The sequence below is a fragment of the Perca flavescens genome, chromosome 15 (assembly GCF_004354835.1).
Source record: "Perca flavescens isolate YP-PL-M2 chromosome 15, PFLA_1.0, whole genome shotgun sequence".
Lineage (NCBI taxonomy): Eukaryota > Metazoa > Chordata > Actinopteri > Perciformes > Percidae > Perca > Perca flavescens.
In genome coordinates this window covers 26376736-26404508 of record NC_041345.1, presented here as the reverse complement: position 1 = coordinate 26404508, position 27773 = coordinate 26376736, and the positions used below count along the sequence as shown (strand labels likewise).

At 41.5% G+C, this 27773-nt stretch overlaps 1 protein-coding gene across 1 annotated transcript; it reads left to right on the top strand.

Annotated features, from left to right (window-relative positions):
* On the top strand, window positions 1–27255 carry ppl (periplakin). Its single transcript, XM_028600297.1, has 22 exons — window positions 1–313; window positions 7071–7170; window positions 7671–7825; window positions 8165–8285; window positions 9345–9470; window positions 10058–10099; window positions 10788–10949; window positions 11708–11815; window positions 12404–12499; window positions 12633–12755; window positions 12885–13031; window positions 14289–14440; window positions 15122–15231; window positions 15653–15810; window positions 19183–19361; window positions 20072–20210; window positions 20859–21052; window positions 21332–21482; window positions 21603–21686; window positions 21792–21908; window positions 23925–24017; window positions 24113–27255. The coding sequence occupies exons 1-22, from the start codon at window positions 264–266 to the stop codon at window positions 26780–26782; spliced, it is 5277 nt and encodes a 1758-aa protein (XP_028456098.1). The 5' UTR covers window positions 1–263; the 3' UTR covers window positions 26783–27255.
* Window positions 27256–27773: the final 518 nt, after the last annotated feature.

Genomic DNA, 27773 nt, shown 5'->3' with positions numbered 1-27773 from the left:
GGCTGACAGGCTCCACAGGTTGGGTGTGAAAACTAAGTAGTGAACGGTCCAGGTTATAACCGCAGTGGTGCTACAGTGTGTTTGGGAGTGGAAGCTCTGACATTGAGAAGGCTGTGTGGACATATCTGACACACCCACCCACACACATACACACACACAGCGGGAGCAGTGGAACGAGCACAGGACTCACACACAGCCCAGAATACACCTGTCCTGCTGGGACTGTTTTCTTGTCGGAAGCCGCTGACAGGTGACTTGTCAACATGTTCAAGAAAAAGTCAAAGTCCACCGCTATAACGCAACCAAAAACAAGGTAAGTTCGAGACTGCTTTTACAACTAGCTATGGCGCCTTCTGGAACCAATTTAGCTGTGTTTTGAATCCTACGGAACTGGTTTGTTGTAGGCTACTATAGCTCATAAGCTCGTTATCTTTAGACCAACTGCCAAACGTCATAAAAAAAAAAACTATTTAAAGTGACCTTGCTTTGCTCTAAAGTCACCCATCGTTACCTGTAGGCTACTAACTTTATCTAATCCTCCAGTCTGTCTTCCTTATGGGAGTAACATTCTGTAAAAGGCATAAATAAGACTTGCGTAAATGTATCGTTGATTACACACCTGCCGAATTAAACAACACATCGCATTCAATCACAGAATACCTCAGGTTTTGTATATACTATGGTTTATTTAGAGTACAGACATCGTCATTGTAATTTATTACACTTTTTCAACGGAGTATGGTCAGGACCGTATATGCTGAACATGGACTAACTTGCTTCATACAAACTGATTAAGGTTGACTGTTTGCCGAGTAGAACATGTCCTTTCTGGTGCACGACTTATTGTCGTTTGAACCCCGTTATCTCAGTGAGCTGGTGTCCTTCAGTAATGGTCTGCATGTAAAAGAAAATCGAGATTGTAGGCTACATTGGATTGCATAATGTGTGCTTTAACTCCAGTGAGGGTGTGGTTGATTAGGTCGTGCAGTAAAGTTGTAGTAACTGGTTAGATAAGTATTCCGCTGTCCTCGACGAAGACATTGTGTGAGGAATTGCTTGCAGCCTCTCCCATCATATACTGCACCAAGCCCATGTCCCTATCACGGTTACTCTTTGTCACTGTGTTTGAGTAGCGAAAGGTGAAATCCATCTGGTTTTCCAGCATGGAAGTGATGAAAGTTATTATTCAGGCCTGGATCATTATCCCTATAGGCTGCTCATTTTCATCTCGACCAAATGTCCCACTTTGAACCGGCTCTCTGGAGGGAGGAATGCCTTTAAATACAGTAGAGAGCATAACACTCCCTGTCACTCACTCAGCGTATTAGGGGGGCCAGGGGCCCCAAAAATAACACCCTCTGGTGTTGAGTACCAAAAGATTGACTAATCTGTTTTTCAGTATTTCTCCAGTGTAAGCTGTGTTCCTCCCACTGTCATATAGAGATACTTTATTTATCCAGAAGGAAATGAAGATGTCCAATAGCTTATACACATCATACATACACATCAGGCACACACACACACATGACATCTACGCACACATACATACTACAGGAAGATAATAATGTGCCCTCTCAGTAAAGTTAGATTGTAGCATGTTTAAAAGAGCGGTGTGGAAAAAAAATGCAGAAAGGTGCAATGGTATCATAGTGCAAAAGGAATGCTTTTTTCTTCCGCCATAGGACTCCTACTGCGCTATGCGCTGGCATCTCATTTATTTAAACAATCAGAAACACTTACATAATCAGAAGCGCTCACACAAGACAAATTCCTTGTGTACAAGGTTCAGGAATTTGTCTTGGGATTTTGGTGCATGGTAATGCATACAGTGCAAAAGTCAAGAGGCATAATATAAAAAAAATACAATAGAAAATAGAAAAAATAGAAGAAATATATAACTATATATGCGGGAGGCACTTTCTAGTTATCAGTTATCAGTTAATAAAGTCCATACCAAAGGTTTGATCGATTAGCATTTTGTAGCTATTGGTTTCTACTCACCAGGCAGTGAGACAACGAGGATACCAAAGTTAAGATAAGTCATTATTGTAACTTCTGTACTGTGATAATCAGTAACAGGCAGTGGTGGATTCCTAAACAATGCAGCTCCACCCTCTTTATTCTCTCCATGCTGCTCTTCCCGTTCAGTTTTGAGTTGGTGCATGAGCACTGTGATCTCAGGTTGGCCGATCTGGCAAGCTGTCAGTGAGCCGGGGATTAGTGCCTACCTACCTCGGCACCCAAACAATAATACGGTGAAATGCTAGTTTAGGCCGGTTACAAGGTTTCTCTTCATAGGAAGTCGGGTAAGAGAAAGTACAAGACAGGCAGCAAGGAGGCACTGTATGTTTTGGAAGGTCATTTCATCTCCTTAGACATGGATGCAACAGGCCTACTGCGGCACAGGCTCAGGGACCCAATCAGCCGTGGGGGGACTCCTCTGGGCTACATAGAGATGTCATACGACCGCAAAGAGATGCAAAACAAACACAAAGTGATGCAAAACAACCACAAAGAAACGCAAATAGATTCCCAAAGAGGTGCAAAACGACTAGAAAGAGAGGCAAAATCACTACAAAAATTTAAAAAAAAGCCACAGAGCGACATAAAACTACCACAATATGCAGCCCAGGGGCCCATTGTCTCATAATCGGCCTATGTATCTGGACTTGGATAGAGAGCAGGCCGCTGAGACGGAGCGGGACTCATGCTATGCTGTGACGCTCACTGACAGCAGCAGCCTCTCCCACACCCTGGATGACTTGCCGGGGCTTTCTGGTACTGATTTCACCCTCTCCCTGTGGAACATCTGAGTCGTGTTTCTCAAACTAAAGCTCCAGCGCCAGTTCCTTCCCAGAATCAACATAACCACGCTCACAACATTGAATTAGAGCCAGTGAGCCGCCCCTGGAAACCAACGACAACATGTTTGGAGCACAGAAAACATTATAGAGCAGGTAGAATTATTGTAGCATTGTTTTCAGACGCTTGAAGTACAGTATAATGAAAATGCAGAATTCTGGGAATCAAGAAAACGGTTTCTTGTTATGTAATATAAGGCTGTTTACTTTAAACACAGCCAGTGGGGCTGCTAAACACTTAGAAGACAAGGCAGGGTTGGATCTCATCTGTTGCGAATTTTCTAACAAAAATATCTGCTTCGAAAACCCTGACTTTTCCTACTCATGCTCTGTACAAACCAGTGGTTTTAAACTTAAAAATAGGTGAGGAAATAGTATTGGGGACTGTGTTTATGCCTTACATTTAACAACCAGCTGATGTTCCCTTTGTCTTTATGTATTGAGGTTTTGAAGTAGCAATCCAAAAACATATCATTTAGGAGACATGTGGTCTGTTGGTTTGAAGGTGTGAGTGAGAGAAGAGAAGTGTATGTGTTTGCTATCATGAGCGTGTGTTCTAACGTGACCTAGGGGTGTGTGTTCCATTTGGATGGGCCCCGACAGACAAACTGCCAGCTTCTTCTGCAGAACTCTACAGTATATACCAGTTCAGACTTGTTCTGATAGTATTTCATTTGAAAACCGGCATGGGATTTGAAATTAAAATCAGTGTGTCCAGTGTAGCAGATGTTGTGAAACTTCAAATGGCGAGTGGGTGTGGATGTGCATGTGTGTGTGTGTGTGTGTGTGTGTGTGTGTGTGTGTGTGTGTGTGTGTGTGTGTGTGTGTGTGTGCGTGTGCGTGTGTGTGTGAGAGGCAATGGATGGTGGGTTTGAATTGACAGACATGAACTTTTTATTGCTCTGTGTTTGTCACAGGTACACAAAAACACACACACACACACACACACACACACACACACACACACACACACACACACACACACACACGGACACAGACAGACACACACACACACCGAAGACTGACTAGGATTGTATTTGCTTATGTTGTAGTTAATCTGTAACATTTCTCTCCTTACTAGTATCAGTGTAAAACATGGTTACAGGGTAAACAAAGAAACTTGTTAGTGCTCTCTGGTGGACAAACTGTGAAATGGAGAAACTGTTTCTGCATCCCCTCAAACATATTTTTGATATTTCCAACTCACAATCTCTTGTTACTCATCAGTTGACGTAAATGTAGACACTTTGTATCTTTTGATAAGTTCAAATCAGCCAATGAAACGGGCCATGCTTACTGTGATTCAAGTGCTCCATATTAACACTCTACACTCCATACATACACTATGAGTGACCCCCAACATTGGGGAGGTAGAGATCTCCAGCTATCTAGAGAGGTCCCGGGACATGTCTGAATGAATTGAGAAAAGCGACAAAATCATCTGAATAATTGTAGAAACATTTTTTTTTTTAATAGAGACAAAACCCTTGGATTAAGAACTTGGAAAAAAAGAGACAAAAACATTGAAAAAAAAAATCAAAAAAGCAACAAAAACTTGAATGGATTATTAGGGGGTTGTAGGTTCTTCAGGACAGCTGAAGACATGAAAGGGGAGAGAGAGAGAGAGTGGGGGAATGACACACAGCAAAGGGCCGCAGGTCGGAGTCAAACCTGGGCCCGCTGCCTCGAGAAGTAAACCTCTATATATGGGCGCCTGCTCTACCACCTGAGCTATCCGGGCGCCCAGTGGCGTGTATGTTTACGCAAAGTCACGATGTCATGTTGCACTTTGGCACACATTGCAGTGAGTGATACTTGTCAGGGATTGGTCAAGATGTGTCTGCTGCACGTTACGAGGCAGAAACCTGACGTTACCAATAAGTTAACTCTTAACATTTAACTCAGAGAGCCCAACACCCACAGTGACTATCAGGCTAATCTGGGATTAATGGTTGTTTTTTTGGACTGTGTGGCTGCTGTGTGCACGCAAATGATGTTTTCAGTTATATAATGTTATATATTATAATGAGTGTGTCAGTATTATGATGAAAAGCTATGAGTCATATTCATGGTATGGAGATCTAATAGGCAATAAAGTTGTGAATAGAAGTAGTCCTAATTAGGGCTCATCAAGTCATTAATAGCTATAAAACTAGCTCATAGCTGTATGGGGGTGTGCTGGTTTATGATTTACAGTAGTACAGTACCAGTGTACACTGGGACAGACTCAGGTTGCTTTGTCATTGGGAACAAATCCAAACCTGGTACGGTGTTCTTTCTGAAACAGATCTAATGGGCAGATTATGTAGATAGTTTTAGAATAATAATAATAAGAAGACATACTGTTAACGATCTCTGTGGGGAAATGACATGTTTACACTCTGTTGTTACATTACACACAGACAGCGGTGGAAGAAGTATTCTGATACTTTACTTCAGTAAAAGTACTACTACCACACTGTAAAAATACTCTGTTACAAGTAAAAGTCCTGCATTGAAAATGTTACTTAAATACAAGTGTGTAAGTATTATCAGGAAAAATGTAGTTAAAGTATTAAAAGTGAAGAACTCTCCTCCCATTGTAGAAAGTGTAAAGGATCCAACCAGTTGTGTGTTTAAGGGTCTAATCATTTCAGCTGGACTTGTAGGCCATTGTTGACTAGTTTCATTTAGAATAAAACATTAGATTTGATAAACTACATGTGTTTTGTGTGCAGAAATATTAATGTGTAAAGTAACTAGTAACTAAATCTGTCAGATTAATGTAGTGGAGTCAAAAGTACAATATTTCTCTCTGAAATGTAGCGGAGTAGAACTAGAAAGTGGCATGAAAAGAAAAGACTCAAGTAAGGTACAAGTACCTCAACATTTGGACTGAAGTACAGTACTGGAGTTAATAGTTTAGTAAGTTAGACTTACATTCCACCACTGCACACAGGTATTTTAGCCCACCTGCAGCAAGGTCTAACAATTGCAAAGTACAGTATTTCAGTTTGGTTTGTCCATGCAACATCTTTCAAACTACTGTCCAGATCACCATGCAATTAGCTGGGAATATTACAGTAAGGGTGCCCTGATCCCAACCCTGATTAGAGTCTTTTAACATCAGGTATCTGAATTCATTCTCTGCATTTAACCCATCCCTCAAGGGAGCAGTGGGCAGCCAATGACAGCGCCCGGGCACCAACTCCAGATCTGAGCCAGTGCCTTGATCAAGGGCACTGCCTGGAGAACCTAGTACATGTTTGTGATGGTGGGGGAAACCGGAGCACCCGGAGGATGTATCTGACACATTGGAATAAACAAAACACGAGAAGCTATTTATTTAGTTAGTTGTTATATAGTTATATAGTTGAGTTGACTAAAACCTTCTCACAAATGATCTCAAATGTAATAGGCCGATTGCTGTGAAATTAATGTTCTTTTAAATGAAATTACCCTTTGTCTTTAGCGCCAACCTCAGGATAAACTTTCACAAATGTAGTCCCACTGCTGGCTCTAATCATTTTTCCATAAACCAAGACCAAAAACGTAATGATTTAATTCACAATGATATAAAACGGAGAACATCCTCACACTCGAGAAGTTGGAACCAGACAACGTTTTGCATTTTGCAGCTCACATTTTTTTAAATTGTCAACAAATTCTCTGTTGATCACCTAATCTATTAATTGTAAGTTTTAGCTTTAGTATCTGCATTTCCTGTTGACCGCAGGTTTCACTGCAAACGCAAATATCACCATGGCACACCTTCATGCTACTGCTCGTTTTTGTTTTTGCTTGTTTTCGAATGGACAACGAATCTTGGGATCGACCGATACTGGTTTTTCAAGGCCGATACAGATTATTAGTAGTTAAAGATGCAGTAGGTAAGAGACGGTGCCTCTGCAAAATAGCCTCAGGAAGGAACTTGTTTTGTTGGAAAATGTGTACGTTCAAAAGTTGCTTTAGTCGTGCAACAGAAAACTCCGATTGGACAGATAGTCTAGCTAGCTGTCTGGATTTACCCTGCAGAGATCTGAGGAGCAGTTAACCATAGTCCTCAGAAATCCACCAAATCGAATCCGCCGAAAAGAGTTTCCAGCGGCACCGGAGCAATGCCAGAAGTGGAACGTATAACGTTGTTATAGACTGATACAGTGACATAAATGTCTCTGATGATCATCTCGGTGGGAGACAGTGGATTAATTTCTGTGTTTTTTTTTCCAGCGCTCCGTCCACAGAGCTGAGCACTCTGATCGACAAGCTGCAGAAGAATGCTGACAAAGTGGAGAAGAACTGCTACGACATCGAGCAGAACCTCAACAAGGTACAACCTGAAAACAAAGTCTCCCAAAGGCCTCACACATTACTTACTGGCATTTAAAGGCCCTGAACACCATACAAGTGGTTTCATTTAACCTGGGAATAGGTCGTCTGTGTGGGTGTGTGTAAAGACTGAGTCTCACGACAAACTACACCTTTATCATTCTAATTTTTATCATTCTTATTGGTAGAAAAGATTTGTGATGTGATAAATTCCCATCTGAGGTCCAGGCCACCTTCAACCTGAGCAGACATCCAATCAGCCACAATAACTGGAATAACCTGTGTGGGTGTTCAGAGGCTTTAATGAATGAATGAATGAATGAATGAATCATTTTAACTATTGTGTCATGCAATAAACAAAAGCCCAGCCCTAACAGGTTAAGTTACATAGTGTTGCTTTAAGATGGATGTTCTTACTGTAAGTCGTCATAATAAGGACAATACAAACGAAAATGGAACACACCTGATTGACTTTCTTCTATCCGATGTGTTTTTGTGCAGGATGTGAGTAAGATCAATGAGGGGAAGCAGCCACTGTATCAGGATGACACCAACAAGAGAATCATCAACTCTAAGGAGCTGCTCAACAGCCTGGATGAGGACGCCATCAACGCCAAGCGCCTCCAGCATCCGCAGGCTGAGATGATAGAAAAAGAGTAAGTAGATTAGATTACATTAGATTAGATAGAATTCATTAATCCCAAATTGGAAAATTTCAGTGCAGCACAATATAAGACACACGGCGCACATACTGAATATATGAGGAATAATAAATTGGATAGAATACAAGAACAACTATTCAAAAATAAAGATAAAAGAATACAAAGGAAAGAATGTACAAACGGCGAATAAAAGTACTGAAATTTTGTATTTATAAAGATGTAGTAAGTAAACCCCCTGTTCAGAAAGAAATATCGTAATTCTTCTGTGTGTGTGTGTGTGTGTGTGTGTGTGTGTGTGTGTGTGTGTGTGTGCGTGTGCGTGTGTTTATTTAGCATGAAGCAGCTACGTGAGAAACTGATGAAGCTGAAAGACGACTATGACCGTATCTACCAACTGGTCCGCACTGAGGGGCGGCCCAGCATCAACTGGGGCAACATCATAGATGAGAAGCTGGTAGGAAGCATACTGTACCTTACACTCACATAGGGTGCCACTGTCACTGTGGACCAGGGGCGATTCCAGGATTTTTTAAGTGGGGTGGCACAGGGGGGGGACCAATAATCAGTCAGGGGGGGCCCAAGGGATTTTATCAGAATACAGCCTAGAAAATCTGCTTAGTAATATAGAAAATATTGGATAGGCTAGAACAACACAATGTAATGTTGCTAAATTAAACACATCACATTCATTATTAATTTCACTTGTTTTTATTTTCAACAAAGTGTATCCAAATACAATACACATTTTCTATTAAGGCAAAAATGTGGATAGTCATCATGGAAAAATGAATTGGTCATGTGACAAGGGCTGGGGAGATTTTTTTTCCACAGAACCGTATAAAAATTAAGTATAATACGCTTACAATGAACTTGCCTCAAACTTCAACAATGAAAACCTTGCTGAACACGGTTTTCAGATAACAGAAACCGAACAAAAAGAAAGTGAATTATGAAATACACTATTTATTTCTTACAGCAACAAGTGCTCTACAGTGAGTTCAATATGTTACTACTGGTAGATATCCATTTACCAAATGGAAAGGCAGCGATTTTATATATATACTGTAGGTACCTATACATACTGTATTAACCTTCTAACTTCTTCCCAGAATTCTCCTATTTTGGGACACTTCCATATGCAATTCAAAAATGTTGACTTCCCCACATCTTGTGCATAGGTCTGGAATACTGGGATTAAATAAATTTAGTTTTTCTTGCGTAATGTATATTCTCATTAACCAATTGTATTGCAGCAAGATTGAGCATTCTTACATGCAGCAATCCACTCTTCGTTTGAAATTTCCTTTCTTAAGTGCTAAAACTATGTCTAAGTTTCCAACCGAGCCGTCCCAATGTAACTGTAGTTTATAAAACATATTAAAAATACATACAAAAATAATTCCCAGAGACTTATGCCCAGTGGGTGGTGATTAACTTGAGTAGTAGCCAGACCAAGGTTGTTAACATGTGGAGGAGTGTGGACTAACATGTTTCGTTTTGTCTCCCTGTCCAGGACAACCTGAAGAATAAGGGCTTTGGCCAGGACCTTCCATCTGTGGAGAACGAGGTGGAGGAACACAACATCTTCCACAGCGAGGTGGAGGCTCTGGCTCCTCACATCACATCCAGCGGAGACAAGGTACAAACACAAAACCATGAGAACAACTGAGAGATGTCAGGATTCATTTTGATAATTCATGGTGACCCAAACTTTGGTTTACGATTTGATACGATACAATACCGCACAAAACAATACGTTACGATATGATACAATACAATACGGTACGATACGGTACGATACAATATGATACGACACGGTACGATACGATATGATACGAAACAATACGGTACAATACAATACAGTACAATACGATATGATACAATACGGTACGTTACAATACGGTACAGTATGATACAATACTTTACGATACGATACAATACGGTACAATATGATACAATACGGTACGATACAATATAATAATAATATAATAACGTAATTCTAACTAAATAGCAAACACATGAGTAAAACAACAACAAAACAAACACTGAACCTACTTTGTAGTTGCTAGTGGTTGTTTTTTTACATTGTTTATATTGAAAATAAATTGCACAATTGCTTCATATGATTAAAAGAATTTTTTTACAGTGGTGTGCAGTATGTTATTCACATGACGCTCATCTTATTAGTGATGTCCTCACTCTCCCTGTTTTCATTGTTTCTCTCAGGAATACGTCAGTAGTCTCCAGATGAAGTACAACAAACTACTGGTAAATAACTACCACACACACACACACACACACACACACACACACTTGCTTGTCCAATTATAATTTGTTGTATTATGACTACAAATGAGACCAATATGCAACTTATATTGCAGCCAATCTAGGTACCAGTCCTATAATGCCAATTAGGAAATAGGGAAATTGTTTCAGACGATGTTTCCGCACTCTGACATCTGTCTGTTTTTTTTATGTTGCGATATACCTGTAGGTCTTAAATTTCATTCATTATGGTCTTAAAAAGTCTTAAATTTGACTTAGTGAAACCTGCAGAAACCCTGACACACACACATTCACTCTCTGAGCATACCAGTGTGTGCTCTGTGTGTGTGTATAGATAATAAATGGGTCATTGTACACCTGTGTGCGTCATTCTAAAGAGCATAACCTGTGACTGTAGGCTGTAAGACCTGTTCCAGCTCTTACTATGTGCAGATTCAAACTAACATAGATATATATATATATATATATATATATATATATATATATATATATATATATATATATATATATATATATATAAGTATTGTGTGTGTTTCCAAAGTCTGATATTTGGATATGTTCCTTCATTACATCAACACATAAACACACACTGTAGTTTATCTTGACTCAATCCCCATTAACACCGTGTGGTTGTGGTTGTAACTCTAAGTTTTTTCCTTCCCTGGCCTAGGCCAGTTCCAGCGCTCGTCAGCGCAACCTGCTGAGCTTGCGGGACTACATGCAGCGCTGCACCAATGAGCTGTACTGGATGGACCAGCAGGCCAGTGAGAGGGTCAACTATGACTGGAGCGACACCAACCTGGACTACCCTGCTCGCCAGAGGCAGTATGAGGTAGCTGAGGGACAGAAACCGATTGCATCGCGTTGTACTCTGAAAGCCACGCCCACCCGATGGGAACACAACTCTCCGCTCTCCATTGACTTGTATTGCATGAAGGTTTCCACCTCGTTATCAGAGAATGCCTAAAAACTGCTGTGTGTTGATATTCACTACCAACAGCGTAAATAACCCATGACTTAAGTTTTTATAAGCTGCCGACCCGAAAAACTGAGCTTTTATGAAAACGAAAGTGGAGTAAATGGAGAGACACTAAGCTAACGTTATGTCGGACGTAACGTTTTGCAGCAACATTTTGTAACCAAGTCAAATATCTTAGTGTCAGTTTTAGCCTAACTATCTGTAAATTAAGATGACACGCGTCGGACATAATGTTAGCTTAGTGTCTCTCCATTCTCCCAGCTGATTCCTCACGTGTGTTTCCACTTTTGTCTTCATTAAAGCTCAGTTTTTCGGGTCGGGAGCTTAAAAAAACTTAAGTAAGGTTTTTTTTACATTGTTGGTAGTGAAATTTAGCATTTTTTAGCATAGGCATTTTTCTGTTGTTTGCTAGAAGATGAAATTGACGAGGAGGCGACTTCATGCAATAAGCTACAAATCAATAGAGAGCGGATAGTTCTTTTCCCCTCTGGTGGGAGCGGGACTTAAATGTGCTTCAGTGCTTGAGCGTCAGTGCATACAAGGATGGACACTAACAAATAACTAACAATAAAGTCCACAGTTTACTCAGCACATCTGTCTTGCCCCAACAGAACTTCATTAGTAAATGTCTGGAGTCCAAGGAGGCCACCATCACCAAAGTGAATGACGATGGAGAGAAGCTGATTGCTTCTGAGCATCCAGGGAAGCATGTTATAGAGGTACAGGCTCATCCATCTATTCAATTGATATGAATTCTTAATGTTTTAATGTTTTTTCCTTGCTGCACGTGTACATGGGCTTCCAAAACCATACTGACCCCCTTGGGGTTCTCCAAGGATTCATTCTAGAGCCTATTCTTTTCTCCCCATATATGCCTTCTCTTGGACTAATTAGTCATAAAGACAACATTTTCTTTCACTGCTATGCTGATTAGACTTGAAAAAGGCTGAATGTCCTCTCAAGCTGAAGAATACCAAATCTGAGATTATTTTTGGCCCCCAAAGACCAAAAAGTCATTTGTAAATCTCAGCTTTAAGAAGCAAATCCATTCGGTGGTTAGATCCAGTTTCCTCCAGATGCAGATTTCCAAAATGAGGTCCTTCCACTTGCGCCATGATCTGGTGAAAGGTCATCCATACCTTTCTTGTCATCAAAACGACATTCCTCATTTCTTGGTAGTTTTCTAAAACTGTGAGACTTAGAATTTCCGAGGATATTATCTCAGATGTCCATCACAGATGAACGTCCATTCAATTCTTAAAAGTATTTTTACTGATCAAATGCTCACGCATGTTGTTGTTTGTCAGGCTCATATGGAGGCAGTCCACGCTGACTGGAAGGAGTACCTGAACCTGCTCATCTGTGAGGAAAACCACCTCAAACTCATGGACGAGTACCACAAGGTTAGACACAGAGGACAGATAAGCACCACAGACACACAAACACACACACACACACACACACACACACACACACATATAAACAGGTAAAGCTCACCAGCGTCTGTGTGGTGTGTGTATCTCTGTGTGTGTCCAGTACTACAAGGAAGCACGTGACACTCAGGACCTGATGAAGCGGATGGACACGGAGCTCAACCAGAAGTACAACCCCGAGTTCAAAGATGTGTATCAGATGGAGGGTCTGATCAGGGATCTTGATGTGAGTATTTCTTTACAACTCACCGTACCACGGACTCCTTCTACTTAACACTGGAAAATCAGTTTCAGTTCAGTTTAATATGTGTGTGTGTGTGTGTGTGTGTGTGTGTGTGTGTGTGTGTGTGTGTAGGACCAAGCCAAGGCCATGGACCACTTTGATGAACGGGTCCAGGCTCTCCAAAAGCGCAGTCTGCAGGTTTCGCCTCTGAAGTACCGCCGGGAAGACGCCCCGAAGCTGCTGCCCGTTGAGGCTCTGTGCGAGTTCGACACAGACGACGTATGTAGTGGGTTGTTGCTGAAAGCATTTCATTTGTCGCTCATTCCTAAATGTGAGAAACCCAAAACCTTTACTTACTTACTATTTAAGTCTTTAGTGCTTCCCCGGAGGGTGGGAAAGCTTCTGAAATAGTGTTCAGGCCATCATAGGACACTAATAGGGTGTTGCACCAACAAGGATTTTTTTAAAACTAAGATTAGGTTAAATCTTAGTTCAATTAAAGTGGTTTACCGGATGTACAGTGCAGGTATTAAGCCTGGGATCGATGTCAGGCATTCTCATCCCCTTCTGTGCAAGGGCACCGTTGCTACATCCGGGGCTTAGCTCTGCCCAGGACGGCTGTGATTGGTTCAAAGAAATACAAACAAGCCAGAGTGTTTTTTTCTGCTATCCCACAATGTTACCTCCTGCAGCGAGACCATACTCTGCGCTGACACAGCACTGCGGAGAGAACAGTCTGCTAATGCGAGACTAGTCTTCTGATAACGGAACAAGAAAACATGAATGCAGTTTGCGAGTTGGGGTTTGAGACCGGGATTTTGTGTCCCGTTCTTGTCCCGCGTGTCATTGAAACGTACATTTTGTAGCCCCATCCACCATCTTTTCCTAAACCTAACTGTCCCGTTCTTGTGTCGCATGTCAGTTAAACGTACGTCCCGACCCAGAGCGTCAAAAAGTGACATCAAGAGCCAAGAGTCCCGACCAAGCGCGTCTAAATATGACGCTAAAGGAGACTTTTTGCGTCAATAATTTTTTTCTATTGTTCAACCATTTTAGTACAGAATTGTATTTCTTCATCTGACTTCTTCTTTGGAAGCTTTCTCCAGACTGCCTCATGTCCTTGCTATTTGCATTCTGATCGACACAATTGTCTTTCTGTGCTGCAGTGACACCATTTCACCACAAAACCATTTATCTTTATTTTATGTCATTCTTGTGTAATAGTGCTCTATTCCAGGATGTTCTCTGCTTTAAGGGTGCATGACTAAGCACTCTTCCTTTGCTTTGCTTTTTCTAAATACTAGGCCTGTAACTTGTTGGTTTTGTGGTGTAATGTATTTAAATCTCTTCAGAAGAGAGCCCAGGCTAAGACTCTGCGTATCTTATTTAAAACCCCTGAGGATCAGAACACAGGGGATTTGAAGGAGCCTGCACTTCCACTAAAGAGCCTGTGTGTTGAGAATGTGATAGTTTAGGATGAGACCAGCTTTGTGTTCCAGTAACAGATGACAGATTGTAATTGTTGGATGTGAACAGGGGCAGATTTTGCGCGGGGAGCGGTACACTCTCCTCCGGAACAATGGGACCAAATGGGACGTGAAGGATGCAGCTGGACATAAACTCACTGCACCGGCCGTCTGCTTTATGATCCCCCCCACTGACCCCGAGGCAGTGGCCATCTCCGACAAGTGAGTGTATACTGTATGAATACTAGTCTTGTATTAAGTACTTGAAAGCAATACTTAAGTAAAAGTACACATACTTACCAGAAAATTACTTTGGTAGAAGTTAAAGTCGCCTTTTAGAATATTACCTGAGTAAAAGTCTTAACGTATCTGATATTTACTGCACTTAAGAATCAAAAGTCATTTTCTGATATTAAATGTACTTCATTATCAGAAGTAAAAGTAAAAACTTTGATTATGAACTGTATTGTGGCTTCCTTATAGTAAAGCATAGAAGTCAGGGTTTCTACACCTTCTTAAACATCAACTTCAAAGTCTGACATCAACAAAGAGAGAAACAGAAACAGAATTTTCATTTGTTTTGTTATTACATTACATTACATTACATGTCATTTAGCTGACGCTTTCATCCCAAGCAACTTACAATTGCTATTTAACATATATTGCTATATAACATTTTTTTGCAAAACAGAAATGTAGTGGAGAAAAAGTTAAAGTTTCCAGAAATATAAATTACAGATACAGTACGTGAAAATTCTACTAAAGTACAGTAACAAAGTATTTGTACTTTGTTATATTACAACACTGATGAATACATACAGTACAACATTCACTGGATGACAAACTACATTATATGTCATTTCAGTGCAGTTCTAACAGTTCTTTTCCATGTTGTGCTTGCAGCCTGGCCAGCCAGCAGAAAACTGTCAAGCAGAAGATGGCCACCAGCAGTTCCACTCTGCAGAAACGCTTCGGGGAGCTGAAGAAGCAGAGTGGAAGTGGCACAGCTACAGGTACACAACATATCCAATTCTGCTGGATTGCCTTTTTTATTAGTAGTATTATTCATTTATAATAAAACATCCGATTTTAAAAACTACATGTGTTTTGTGTGCAGACATCTTAATGTGTAAAGTAACTAGTAACTAAAGCTGTCAGATGAATGTAGCGGAGTAAAAAAGTACAATATTTCCCTCTGAAATGTAGCGGAGTAGAAGTAGAAAGTGGCATAAAAAGAAAAGACTCAAGTAAAGTACAAGTACCTCAACATTTTGGACTTAAGTACAGTACTGGAGTAAATGTACTTGTTTACATTCCACCACTGAATGTGTCAGTGTTTTACTGCCTACCAGAGCTGGCACTCTGCCACTGAAGAAAGATGAATGAAGCCAGATAATGGAGCTCATCCTGTTGTGTGTGTGATTGCGTCCTCAGACAAGCAGGAGCAGCAGTGTCGCCAGCTGATGGCCGGTCTGGACAAAGTGGTCAGTGACCTGGACAAACAGGAGAAGGGCATTTATGCTCGAGTGCGCCCGCCGCTGGAGCAGAACAGGCCGCTGCAGGACAGCGCAGACCGCCTGCAGGATATGAAGGTAATGAGATGGTAACATTTTTTCCTTTCCGATACAGATTCCGATACCTGAACTTGAGTACTGATCCGATACTAGTGTGTCTATAGTTTATATACGGGGGGGATGGGCCAATAATCAAAACCGGCTGGGGTAATGAAGTCTTGGCCTTGCTGGGGAAATCAAATATTTGTTGTTAAGATGTGCATAATTCTTTAAAAAAAAAACATTCCAAAACACATTGCAATGTTTTCAATCTGCAGAAAGTTTTAATAATACAGCAGATTGATTAATTAACAATAAGATTTATATTTACATAGATAAAGACATTTGCATGCAGAAAAGGCACAAATTGTTGTAGAAAGATTCACCAGAATGCAGGAAATGAAGCGTTTGGGATGACCCAGACACCCCGGTTATAATTTGTCCCCCCCAATGTTGAAACAAACGCTTTCCCTAGATAGGTGTAGATCTCAACCACGCCCACCCAGTCAGTCAGTCCGGAAAAAAAACATAAATAAACTACTTTCAAGTAGATTTTCTTCTGGGCTTAATAGCGTGCTATTGGATCGGTGCATAAACTCTAGTAGGGGTGTAAGAAAAAATCGATATTGCGATATTTTATTTTGCAATACTGTATCGATTTTCAAAAAGGTAATATCGATTTTATTTATTTTATACGTTTCGTTATTCATGTAAGACAGTGGTTCACGTTTATGTTGTGTTTAAACCCCCTCCCGCTAGATGGCTATGCTGAGATGCACCACTAATGTCCTTGCCTAACAGTGCCTAGCAGTGCCTGACATTTTGCTAGAAGCTAACAATGTAGCTATGGCTGAACTTTGGCCTACTTTAGCATATAAACATTAGCTCACTAAGAACCTGTGAACAACAATCCCAAACTGGCAGTTAGATTTTCTGTGTACTGAATTGTTTACCTAAAGTAAACTTCTTTGACTTTTATGAACATCATGTCTTTTTTTAAAGTTGTTCTAAAATTATACTTTAAAAAAATCCCAATATATCGCCTTACGCTCAGTATCAAAATATATTGCAAAATATTGAATCGTGACCCATGTATCGTGATACGTATCGTCAGACGCGGCCTTACCTATGTTTCACCCATTTCAATTGAAATAGGCCCCGCCCTCCAAGGGGGCCCCAACAGACCAGCAAAATCCCATTCATTTTCTCCGTAGGATATTGATTTTCAGCCATAATGTCTAAACCATCCAAGGTAGATTGACCATGAGCTACGAGGTTGTGAAACAAAAGTTTCTGCTCCTATCAAAACCACAAGGTATGAAATCAACCTTGTTATTTGCGATCTTGTGGAGAAATACTACAGTAACCACAATTCTAAGCAAAACACTGACGTTTGTGATTGGTCGAACTTGCGGTTACCATGGCGACGTTTACCGCACCCACGAACGGCTTAAGCGATCTGAAGTATAATACCGGTAGTTTATGTGTTTATACTTTTCCCTTTTTGCCGTTAGGTTAAAATGTTATTTTGAAGAAAAGAATGTCAAGAGGAAATGAAACGTACATATGCCAGTGGTGCTGAAAAAAGAAAGATATCAGTCAACAAAAGAAAAGCTTTATTCAGTCTACCAAAAGTGACCTCTTTCTTTGGTCCAGCATCTGTAACCCTACCGGCGACAGCAGCGGCCGAATCCCCGTCACAGGATGCTCGCCAAAATACAGATTATCCGTCTTCAACTCAAACTGCTGGCAATAATGATGACCAAACATTGTTAGTAGAACAAGAACATGACGATGAAGATCCTACCGCTGAGACAGGTGAGGGAGATGCCAGGGAGAAAGCCCCGTTTACAGAGACAGACCCGGGGTGCTGGCCAGAGCATATTGCCGATGACCAACGAATTGATATTGTTAGGAGCGGTCCCGTTCAGATAGAGGAGTTTAACTTCCCTCAAAGCCAATCACACCGCCGTTTTACCAAGGACAGATATTTAATGAAGATGAAAAATGGAGAAAAGATACGCAGGTCATGGTTAGTGTACTCAAAATCATCCGATTCAGTCTTCTGTTTCTGCTGTACCTTATTTGGCAAGCGGACGAGTAGTCTCACTCACAGAGGTTTCAGAATGTGGGAACAACTCACTCTCACACTCCAGGATCATGAAAAATCTAATGCACACCGTGCCAATATGGACAGCTGGCGCGAGCTGGAGAAGCGCGTCAAAACGCACAGTAGGCTACCATTGACAATACACCCTCAAAGAAAGCTGCGTAAATATAGAAAAAACCCTCGGCGATGTGGATGCTGAGGACCTTGTGCGCGAGATCTCGGGAAGGAACCACTGGCCTGCAGATTCTGAGCTACATCTACAGAAACAACTTAGTTGAACTGTATCCAAACCTCAGCATTGCTCTCCGACTCATGATGACAGTGCCTGTGACTGTAGCCAGCGGAGAGAGTTTCTCTCACTTGAAGCTAATAAAAACACAATCGCTAGTTTTAGGTCTTCTGCAACACAGAATGATGTTAGTTTTTTTAATTATGGTCTCGTCGATTTTAAAATCGGCGATAAAAATACACCTGGGTCAACAATGCTCGGATTTCAATTGAGCACGAGGTGACAAAATCGCTGGACAAAGATGAACTTATCAGGGCATTCTCAGCACTCAAACATAGAAGGGTGGATTTCTAAAACGGGCTCAGGTGAAATCTACGCACACCGCCCGGTGAGCTAACCACGGTGCTGATAAAACGCGGATCCTATCGTTATTTATGATAAGTTTGGTTCAGTGTCAGTCAGACACCTTTTCCTTTTTTTTGCTTTTGTTAAATAATTCAAGTTGAGGGGATGTTTGAGCTGTTTTTTTAAAGTCAGCTCAGACAGCTGAAAATATACTGCGCAAATCAATTAAACAGAAGTTGGCGTCCGTGAAAGTGCGAGGCTTATTCCAATGTAAAACGCTGTATAATTGTATATAGTTTTAATCAAATAAGGTTGAATTATTTCTATGTTGAGCTGCCTGTTCGTGAAGCTGAAAGTGCACGTAATAAAATAATATACCATTGATGCAAACCAACAGGAATCCTTGCTTTTTCTGCTCTATTATGTTTGTTTTATGTGGGTAGGGCCCCATATTAGTTAGTGAAACGGGCCCCCAGATGCTTAAGGCCGCCGCTGCGTATCGTATCGCCAGATTCTTGCAAATACACGGCCCTAAACTCCAGTACTTTCCAATGCCAGCATTTCAGGCAGTATTGGAGGCTTTTCAGATCCCGGTGTCGGTATCACAACATCTCTAGTAATGACTTCCACTTCATTCTGTTGTTGGTCTGAAATGCTGTTACGCTAAAAAGCTTAAAGAGAGTATTCCTGCTTTTTACAACTCACCAACCGAGATTTTTCCCTACAGGACATTGCTGCTGCTGTCAGTAAGATTGAGCCGGAGAAGTCCTCTAAAGTGCAGGAATCAAAGAGCTTCTTGGTGTCCAATCCGAGTTGTGCCAGCGCTCCTCAGCTTAACAGCAAGGTGGACAACACCAACAAGAAGTACACCAAGATCGAGCAGCTTCTGCAGTGCTCTCAGGACAAGTATGGGGCTTCATATGTACCTCAGTAGCTCATCTGTTGTGCTAGTTGTGATTGTTGTGAGCAGTGGTGGACTGTAACCAAGTACATTTACGCATAAGTACTGTACATATATTTGGTACTTGTACTTTACTTGTGTCTTTTCTATTCATGCCACTTTCTACTTCTGTCCCGCTACATTTCAGAGAGAAATATTGTACTTTTTACTCCACTACATTCATCTGACCGCTTTAGTTACTTCACAAATTAAGATTTTTGCTCACAAAACACATATGAAATAAAATATAATAATTTAAAATACAATGTTTTTTATGGCCTACAAGTCCAGCTGAAATGATTAGACCATTAAACACACAACTGTTTGGATCCTTTACACTTTCTAAAATGGGAGGAGAGTTCTTTACTTTTAATTCTTTAACTACATTTTCCTGATGATACTTACACACTTTTAACATAGTAACATTTTCAATGCAGGACTTTAACTTGTAACAGAGTATTTTTACAGTGCAGTGTTAGTACTTTTACTGAAGTAAGGGATCTGAATACTTCTTCCACCGCTGGTGGTTGTGAGAGTGGTGTTCCTTATGTTTCTGTTTCTGCTTTAAAATCTGCTTTAAATGTGTTCAAACAAAGTGTGTAATTCATAATTAAAAATGTGTTGAATTATATGCATTTCTACTCACTAATAACTGCAATTACCTTCTTGTTTTTAGACTGAAGAATTCCAACCAGTTGGAGACTTCCCTTCAGAATGGAAAAACAGTACTGTCCACCTATGAGAACAAGCTGGCCAGGGAGGAGGTTGCTCCAGCTGACATCACTTCACTGGAGAAAACACAGCGGGAACTGGCAGTAAGATGGCTCTTTTATTCTTTGGCACACATTACAATGGTATCCCACCCTGACTGGAAGAAAGGGCATACTGGTAAATGGGATATTAAAGATACACCACAGAGTTTTTTGATCACCAGTAGTGCTATGGAGCACGGAATTGATCAGCAGATCCCCATTTTGTTTGTATCTTGTGCGTACACACATGGACACACATGCACGCACGTGAGGGCGGCCCCATACACATTCCTGCAGAAGGTTTCGTGCTGTTACAATGAACATTTGTTGGTAGCAACGGGCCAAGAAACTTAGCAATGTGCCAACAAAAGACAAGGAAGGAAGAAAATTCCAAAAATCTGCTTTGCAAATGTTTTATGTGGAAGATTTTCATTAGGGACAAATGCTGAATGTAAACTCTGTTTCTGTCCAACACGTTTATCCAACTATGTCCCTTATGCATACAAGTAAAAAGATGGTGCTTTTATCACCAAATATACAGTATAAGATTAGTGGAACTATTGTACCAATACAAAATGTAGCGAGTGTTGAATACATTCTCAAAGGAAGAAAGCCCCCAGAAACTTTTGTCATTGACTTGTCTGCATTATTTTTTTCCTGAAGAACATATAACTGTGTACATTTAGTTAATCTGCCTTGCTTCCTTGGTAGGATATTTCATCAGACCTGAGGTCCAAGAGGGCAGTTATCGCTGACACGGAGCAGAACCTGCGCTTGGCCAAAAGCAGCTGTGACACCATGGCCACCAAATTCCAAGAGCACTGCCCCGACATCGATAGGCAAGAGGCAGACGTCCAGAAGCTCAACAAGCGTTACAACAACCTCAACAGGCAGATCGACACCAGGTGAGAGGGTCTGCAAAAGGAGGGGAAGTTCACTAAGATTCAAGTTTCAAGATTCAAGAGGTTTATTGTCATATGCACAGTAAAGACAACTTACACCATGCAATGATAAGCTTGCTTTGCCAGTCTTCCTTACACAACGAAGAAAAAAGTAAGGGTTAGGGTTAGTGTCTGTGCATTGATAATCATTGGAAGAAATTCTGAGCATCACATCACAATAAAACACATATATAAACTATACAGTAGATCTGTATAATGATTTCTCTTTGCTGTGTATTGCAGGTCTCAAAGCTTGCAGAGAGCCAAGATGGCGTACAAAAATTACCAAAATGATTATGACAATCTGAACAGCTGGTTGTCTCGTGTCCCAAACTATGAGCCCCGTGAAACGGATGACATAAGACAAGTGGAGACCAAGCTGAAGAATCAGAGGGTGAGAGTGACAAGCAACGGGGCCATTCATACACATATATGCATATTACTTGGCGAGGAGAACTGTTCTCTCAGTGGTGCTGTAGAAAAAAACACTTACAACTTCTCTGTTTTTCTGCAGAACTTGCTCTCTGATATTGCAAGAAAGGAGTCTGACTTAAACAACGTGTCCAAAAATGCCCAGCTTTACCAACAAGCTGTCAAAGTAAGATACTCTGCATTGATTTTCACCACCACGTCCCTAGCTTTAATTTGCAGAAACACAATAAGGTGGAGGTTTGATTGATGGTTAACTGATTCTTCTTTGCAGGACTACGAGAATGAAACGGAGAAGTTTAGATCTATCCTTGACCTCGAGGATGGACTTGTACCTCAGACGTACAAGAGGAACAGACTGGAATCCCCTGCACTGACAGTCAAGGCAGAGGTAAGATAAGAGAAGCCTTTACTGTCTCCAATAGGAGAAATTCATCTTAGCTACTCAAGAGAATAAGAAAAAAAATGGCGATGCATCCCACATGAACACACTAAACATACAACATGCATAAAACGTAAGCATACATTGATCTCATCCAAATGCATTCAATAAACATTCGATCGACCTCACACAAGACCCCCTTACCTTGCCCCACACTCACAGAAGGAAGAGGTGAGGCACAACAGCCAAGCTTAAAGGTGCCGTAGGTAGGATTGTGAAGATCCAGGATTTAGCCAAAAAATTTGAACATCGACAACTTCTCAGTCCCTCCCCCCTTTTTTTTCGCTAAAGCGCCAAACTGTCTCCTAAGCCCCTCCCCCCACAAGGGAGAATGAATGCATGTGCAGGAGAAGTGATTGACACGCCCCCCCCGGCCCTGATTGGTGCATCTGAACAGGGAGCTGTGGATTTTTGCAAATCACACTACAGGCTGTAGGTGGTGCCAGAGGAGCCAGATTTTATTTTTTTTTGTACCTGTTTCATGTAGTTCTACGGGAACATAGGGTCAGTTTCAGCAAATATGACAGAAAGTTGTTGTTTTATAAGTCTTACCTACTCCACCTTTAATGACAAGTCACTTTCAATTCAGTCAGAACACATTTTGTAGGTGACTTTAGTGAAATGAGCATGAACTTTCAAGTAAACAGCAAAAAAATAAGTAATTTCCCTTGCGGGATTAAAAAAAAAAAAAAAGACATACAACCTGTCCCTGTCTACTTCATCCGTGCCTTTCATAACCTCTCACGTAACATAACCTGAGGCTCAAGCATGTGCACGTGCCTAAGTTATAAGTAAAACTGTGCTATCGTTTTGTCCGCATAGATTAGCCGCTGAATCCACTAACACACATTTAATGGGGGACTTTAAATGTAGTATTGCACTTCCAAAATGTTGTGTATTGTCTGTGAGAGATATATTAAAAAGGAACAATGAAAGCGTTAGAAGCTGAGACATGCAGACTTTTAGTCCTCAGTGTGAATCATGCCACCAGTTCCTACATTACCCATAATGCAATTAGATAGCATCTTTAATTAGATGCTCCTTGCCTAATTATCGCCCACATCTTTCAACTCCACACTTCCAGTTCATAACACAGTCTCTCTGTTAAAGATTGAAAATCTCAAAACTGAAATCAAGATAACCCGGATGACATCACCATGGCATCATCAGGATTACTATGTGTGAAGTAGTACTACACTTAACAAAAGAATTACAATCGCTATTGACGGTATCTTGGGTATTTAAAAATCGCAGGTTTGTGCGGGATGTCCCGTGTCGCGTCAGTGACAATTCTCTCTGACCAATCAGTGGTCTGTAGTGTTTTAACTTCACCTTTTGGTACCGGCTCTGCTTGCTTAGAACCTCGAACAAGGTGGTACCAAAAACAGTACCAGGTATGCAGAACTTTTGCTAATGGAAAACCCAAAAAAGAGCGAGTCAAGCCTAGCCGTAAGATGCGGTGGAAAAGGGCACTGGTGGAGTGCCTTTTTAAGATGAACAGGAAGCTCCATAACATATATAACTTGAAAAAAAAAGTGTTCCAAGAAAAATATCAATTTTGTTTGCAAATCGTTTAGTGGCTCTAGGGGGCACTTATTAGTTTTAACCCTGCATATTCTTGGCTGAAGGGAAAATAAACTGGCTTAAATAAACTTTTTTAAAAGTTTATTCAAATCTGGGGGTTCAGTGGGTTTCCTGTCACCAGAATAAATCTGAAGGTTCACAAAAGGATTAACAGAGCTGAAGATGAAAGTATATTGCTACACATCTTTTCTATCATCTTTTGCTTTTTTTATGAATCACCGGATAGTTTACCGCTCTTCATTCTGCTAAAAACGACGCAATTGAAACTACTTTTGTAAGATGAATTTAAAGGGTCATGAGCCAAAAAGGTTGTGGACCACTAAAGTGACTTAAGGATTTACGTTATGTGCTTTTCATGTCATGTTATTTCACTGTTTACAGGAATCTGCTATTGAGGCTAAGTTTACTGAGGTGAATGCTGTTAACAAGCAAAGGCTTCAGAATCTGGAGTTTGCCCAAAGTCTCCTCAACCAGGTGAAATATTTTACATGATGATAATAATTATTACTAATAATAATAATAAGATTAGAAACAACAACAAATACTAATTATAATAATTCTCTCTATAGCAACCTGAGACCACTATGATCCAGTCTAAAACTATCCAGTCAGTCCAGGCTGCTGCCCCAGGAGAAGAGCCTTGGAGAATCAAGAAGCAGCTGGAAGATGAGATCCAGAGGAGGGAGCAGATAGAGAGAGAAATTCAGACTATCCAGACGGACATCTACGTCCTTGAAGGACAGAAGCCCCAGGACACAATTGTCAAGAAGGAGCTGATCAAAAAGGTTGCTGACCCCCAGCTGGATGAGGAAGTCCATAAGGTCCAGCAGAAACTCTCAGAGGAGCGCCGCTCCACCCTTGTCCTGGAGCATGATCTTGAGTTACTAAAGTTGAAGCTGCGTGGCTTTGAGACAGAGATGAAAGAAGGGGCCCAGCAATACACAGTCAAGGAGGTCCTGCGTATAGAAAGAGATCGCGCACAGGAGGAGGAGATGCGCAAGCTTAGAGAGGAATTGGACGAGCTAAGAAGGCACAAGTTGATGAAAGACAATGAGCTGATTCAGATACAAAAGCAGGTGACACTCCTAGCTGAGGAGAAGAACAAGGAACAGGAGGTGATCACGGAAGAGGAGGTGATCAAAGTCCAGAATTGTCCCCAACTTGAAACCGAGTACAGAGTGCTCCTTGACAGGAAGCAGAAGGCAGTGGACGGCAGGAAGCAGCTGGAGGACGAGCTGCAATTCCTTCAGGAGAAGCTCCGAAGGATGGAGAAGGAGAAAGCAATGGCAGAGGAGAAGATTTCCATCAAAGAGGTGCTGAAAGTTGAGAAAGATGTCGCCTTTGAAAGGGAGGTAGAAAACCTCAGAAGGCAGTACGAAGACGAGAAGACCAAACGAAGGTCGTTACAGCGGGAAAAGGCTGACCTCCAGAGGAAAATTACCAGCCTAGAGGAAGAGAAGTCCAGGGTTGTCATTCAGGAGAAGGTGCGCGAGATCGTCCGCCCTGACCCCAAGGCTGAGAACGAGGTGGCCAATCTCCGGCTGGAACTTGTGGAGCAACAGAGGCGCTTTAGAGATGCAGAGCTCCAGCTTAGATCCCTGCAGGAGGAACATACCATGCTGAGGAACAGAGGACCTCAAGTGGAGATCAAAGAGATCATCAAAGAAGTCATCAAATACAAGACGGATCCACAAACGGAAAGAGAACTGGAGAGACTTCGCAATGAAATCGTGGATAAAACCCACCAGACAGAGAAATCCGAGATGGAAATCCAACAACTTCGTGATGAAATCCAAAGGTGGAAGGACACCAAACCCCAAGTGCAGACTAAAGAAGTGGTCAATGAAGTGCTCCAGTACAGAGAAGACCCCAGGACTAAGGAGGAAATTGAGACTCTCAAAAGGAAGCTGGCTGACGAACAGAAGAAACGCCTCGACCTTGAGAGTGAACGGTCAGCCCACGAAGAGAAGATCCGACTGAGGAAAATGGATCTGTCTCAGATCCGCGAGAAGGTTGTTCAGCAAGAAGTGGTCAAGATGGAACAAGATCCTCTCCTCAGATCAGAGTGCGACACCTTCTTGCAAAACATCAGCAGCGAGCAGAAACAAAAGGAGAGCCTGAAATCGGAACTCTCCCAACTGCAGAGGCAAAAGGCCGACCTGGATCTGCAACTGGAAGAACTGGAGCGTGAGCGCCGGGCGAGGCGCGAAGCGGAACTGGAGATCCAAAGGCTTCGGGTCCGACTTAACGAGCTGGAGATCCGCGACAAAGAGAACCGCGAGAAGGTGACCGTCAAACAGAAGGTAGTCCTGCAGCAGGATCCGCAACAGGAGAAGGAACACTCCCTCCTCAGACTACAGCTCGAAGAAGAGAAGCACAAACGCACTCTGCTCGAGAAAGAGTTGAACATTCTCATCCAGCAGCAGATCACCCTGGAGAAAATAGACGTGAAGGAAAGAGTCGTCCGCACTGAGAAAGTCCAAGTCGAAAGGGACCCGGAGGCTGAGATTGAGATTGAGAACCTAAGAATGACTCTTGAAGAGGAGAAACGGAGAAGGAGAGAGCTTGACCAGGAGCTGTCCACCGTCACTACCAGGTTTTCGGACTTGGAGTTCTCGAACACAAAATCTTCGAAAGACCTGGACTTCATCCGTGATGAAAGTAGCCGTCTGCAACAAGAAAACCAAAGGCTGCAGAATGAGATTCGCAAGCTTCGGTCCGAGATCGAGATCACCAGCAAAGAGACTCGGCTCATCACTGAGTCGGCGCCAAGGGAGGACGGAAAGAACCTGGAGCTGAGGCTCGATTCACTGCAGAGGGAACTCTCGGAGCTCAGAGGCATTACCGCCCAGAAGGATGAGGAGATCGAGAGGCTTCAGAAGAACCTGGTGGCAGTGAGAATGAAGAAGGAACAGAGGGAGAGCCATCTCCGTCGGTCTATCGTGGTCATCGACCCAGAGTCCGGCAAAGAGATGCGACCCGAGGAGGCCTACAAACTCGGGCTGATCGACTGGAAGATGTTCGTCAACCTGCAGAGCCAGGAGTGCGACTGGGAGGAGATCACGGTCAAGGGCCCCAAAGGAGAATCCTCGGTTCTTCATGACAGAAAGTCGGGCAAAAAGTTCTCCATCGATGACGCGTTGCGTCTTGGGCACATTACAAATCGCCAGCTTCAGCAGTACATGAACAAAGAAATTTCCATTCAGGAGTTTGGTATTTTGGTGTCGGGCAAGAAGTGAATGCAATCACGCTAATAAAGCGCATTTAGGATTTGTTTCTAGAAGATTTTTTTTTGCCGTTTCATCTCTGTTGTTTAACAGTCTGCTTGTGTTTTATTGTACTTCCATTCTGACTTTAATACTATGGGGACTTGGCATTACTTTATCCATGATTCTTAAATGCACTATGTATTTATTTGCTCATGCAATATACAATTCTGTGGTACTGGCATAAATGTATGGATTGATATTACTACTATTGCAGCCAACTAATTAGCATTTTATGTGGTAGGACGAGTTTGCTCAGTTGAGCTTTAATTACTTACACTGGGTTCTAGGGTAAAGAACATATCTTTGCATATCTTTATTGGATATTGACATTGAAATTCACATGGATACTAAACGTTTCATTTATTTGTGGGTTTTTTACCAGGTTTACTGTAACTGATGTGTGCACTCTAAGCTTCAATAAAAGTCAAATCAAACTTGAAAAATTGTATGGATTTTTTTTGTGTACTCTTTCTATGTATATATTTCCACTACTGAGGAAAATTAACATTTCATTCTGGAAATTGATTTTGGACGATGGGCATCCGAGGCAAAGCATTGAATATCTTAAAAAGAACACGTTGACAAAATCAGAACAACTTTAAGACTTTGTGATGACCCTGCACCTATAGAGCTACTGTAGTCTCACTATTTGCAGGAAATGCTAATAATAGTAATAAGAGACTTTATTTATACAGTGTTTTTAAAAACAACATTTCAAAGTGCTAATGGGAAATGTAAAATTAGCCATAACAGGGGTCCTGTTATCCTAGTAGGCTTTATTATAATTGCAACGTCCTGCTGTTTGATTCCAGCCATTTGAGTCATTTAACCTCACCTCTCTATTCTGACTTCTTGTCACCTCTCTACTGAAAAGCCCAAAAAACAAGGGAAAGAAAATGGCCAAAACAACAAGATTACAACATAAGTGTACTGTATATGTTTAATATATTTGTTTATGTAG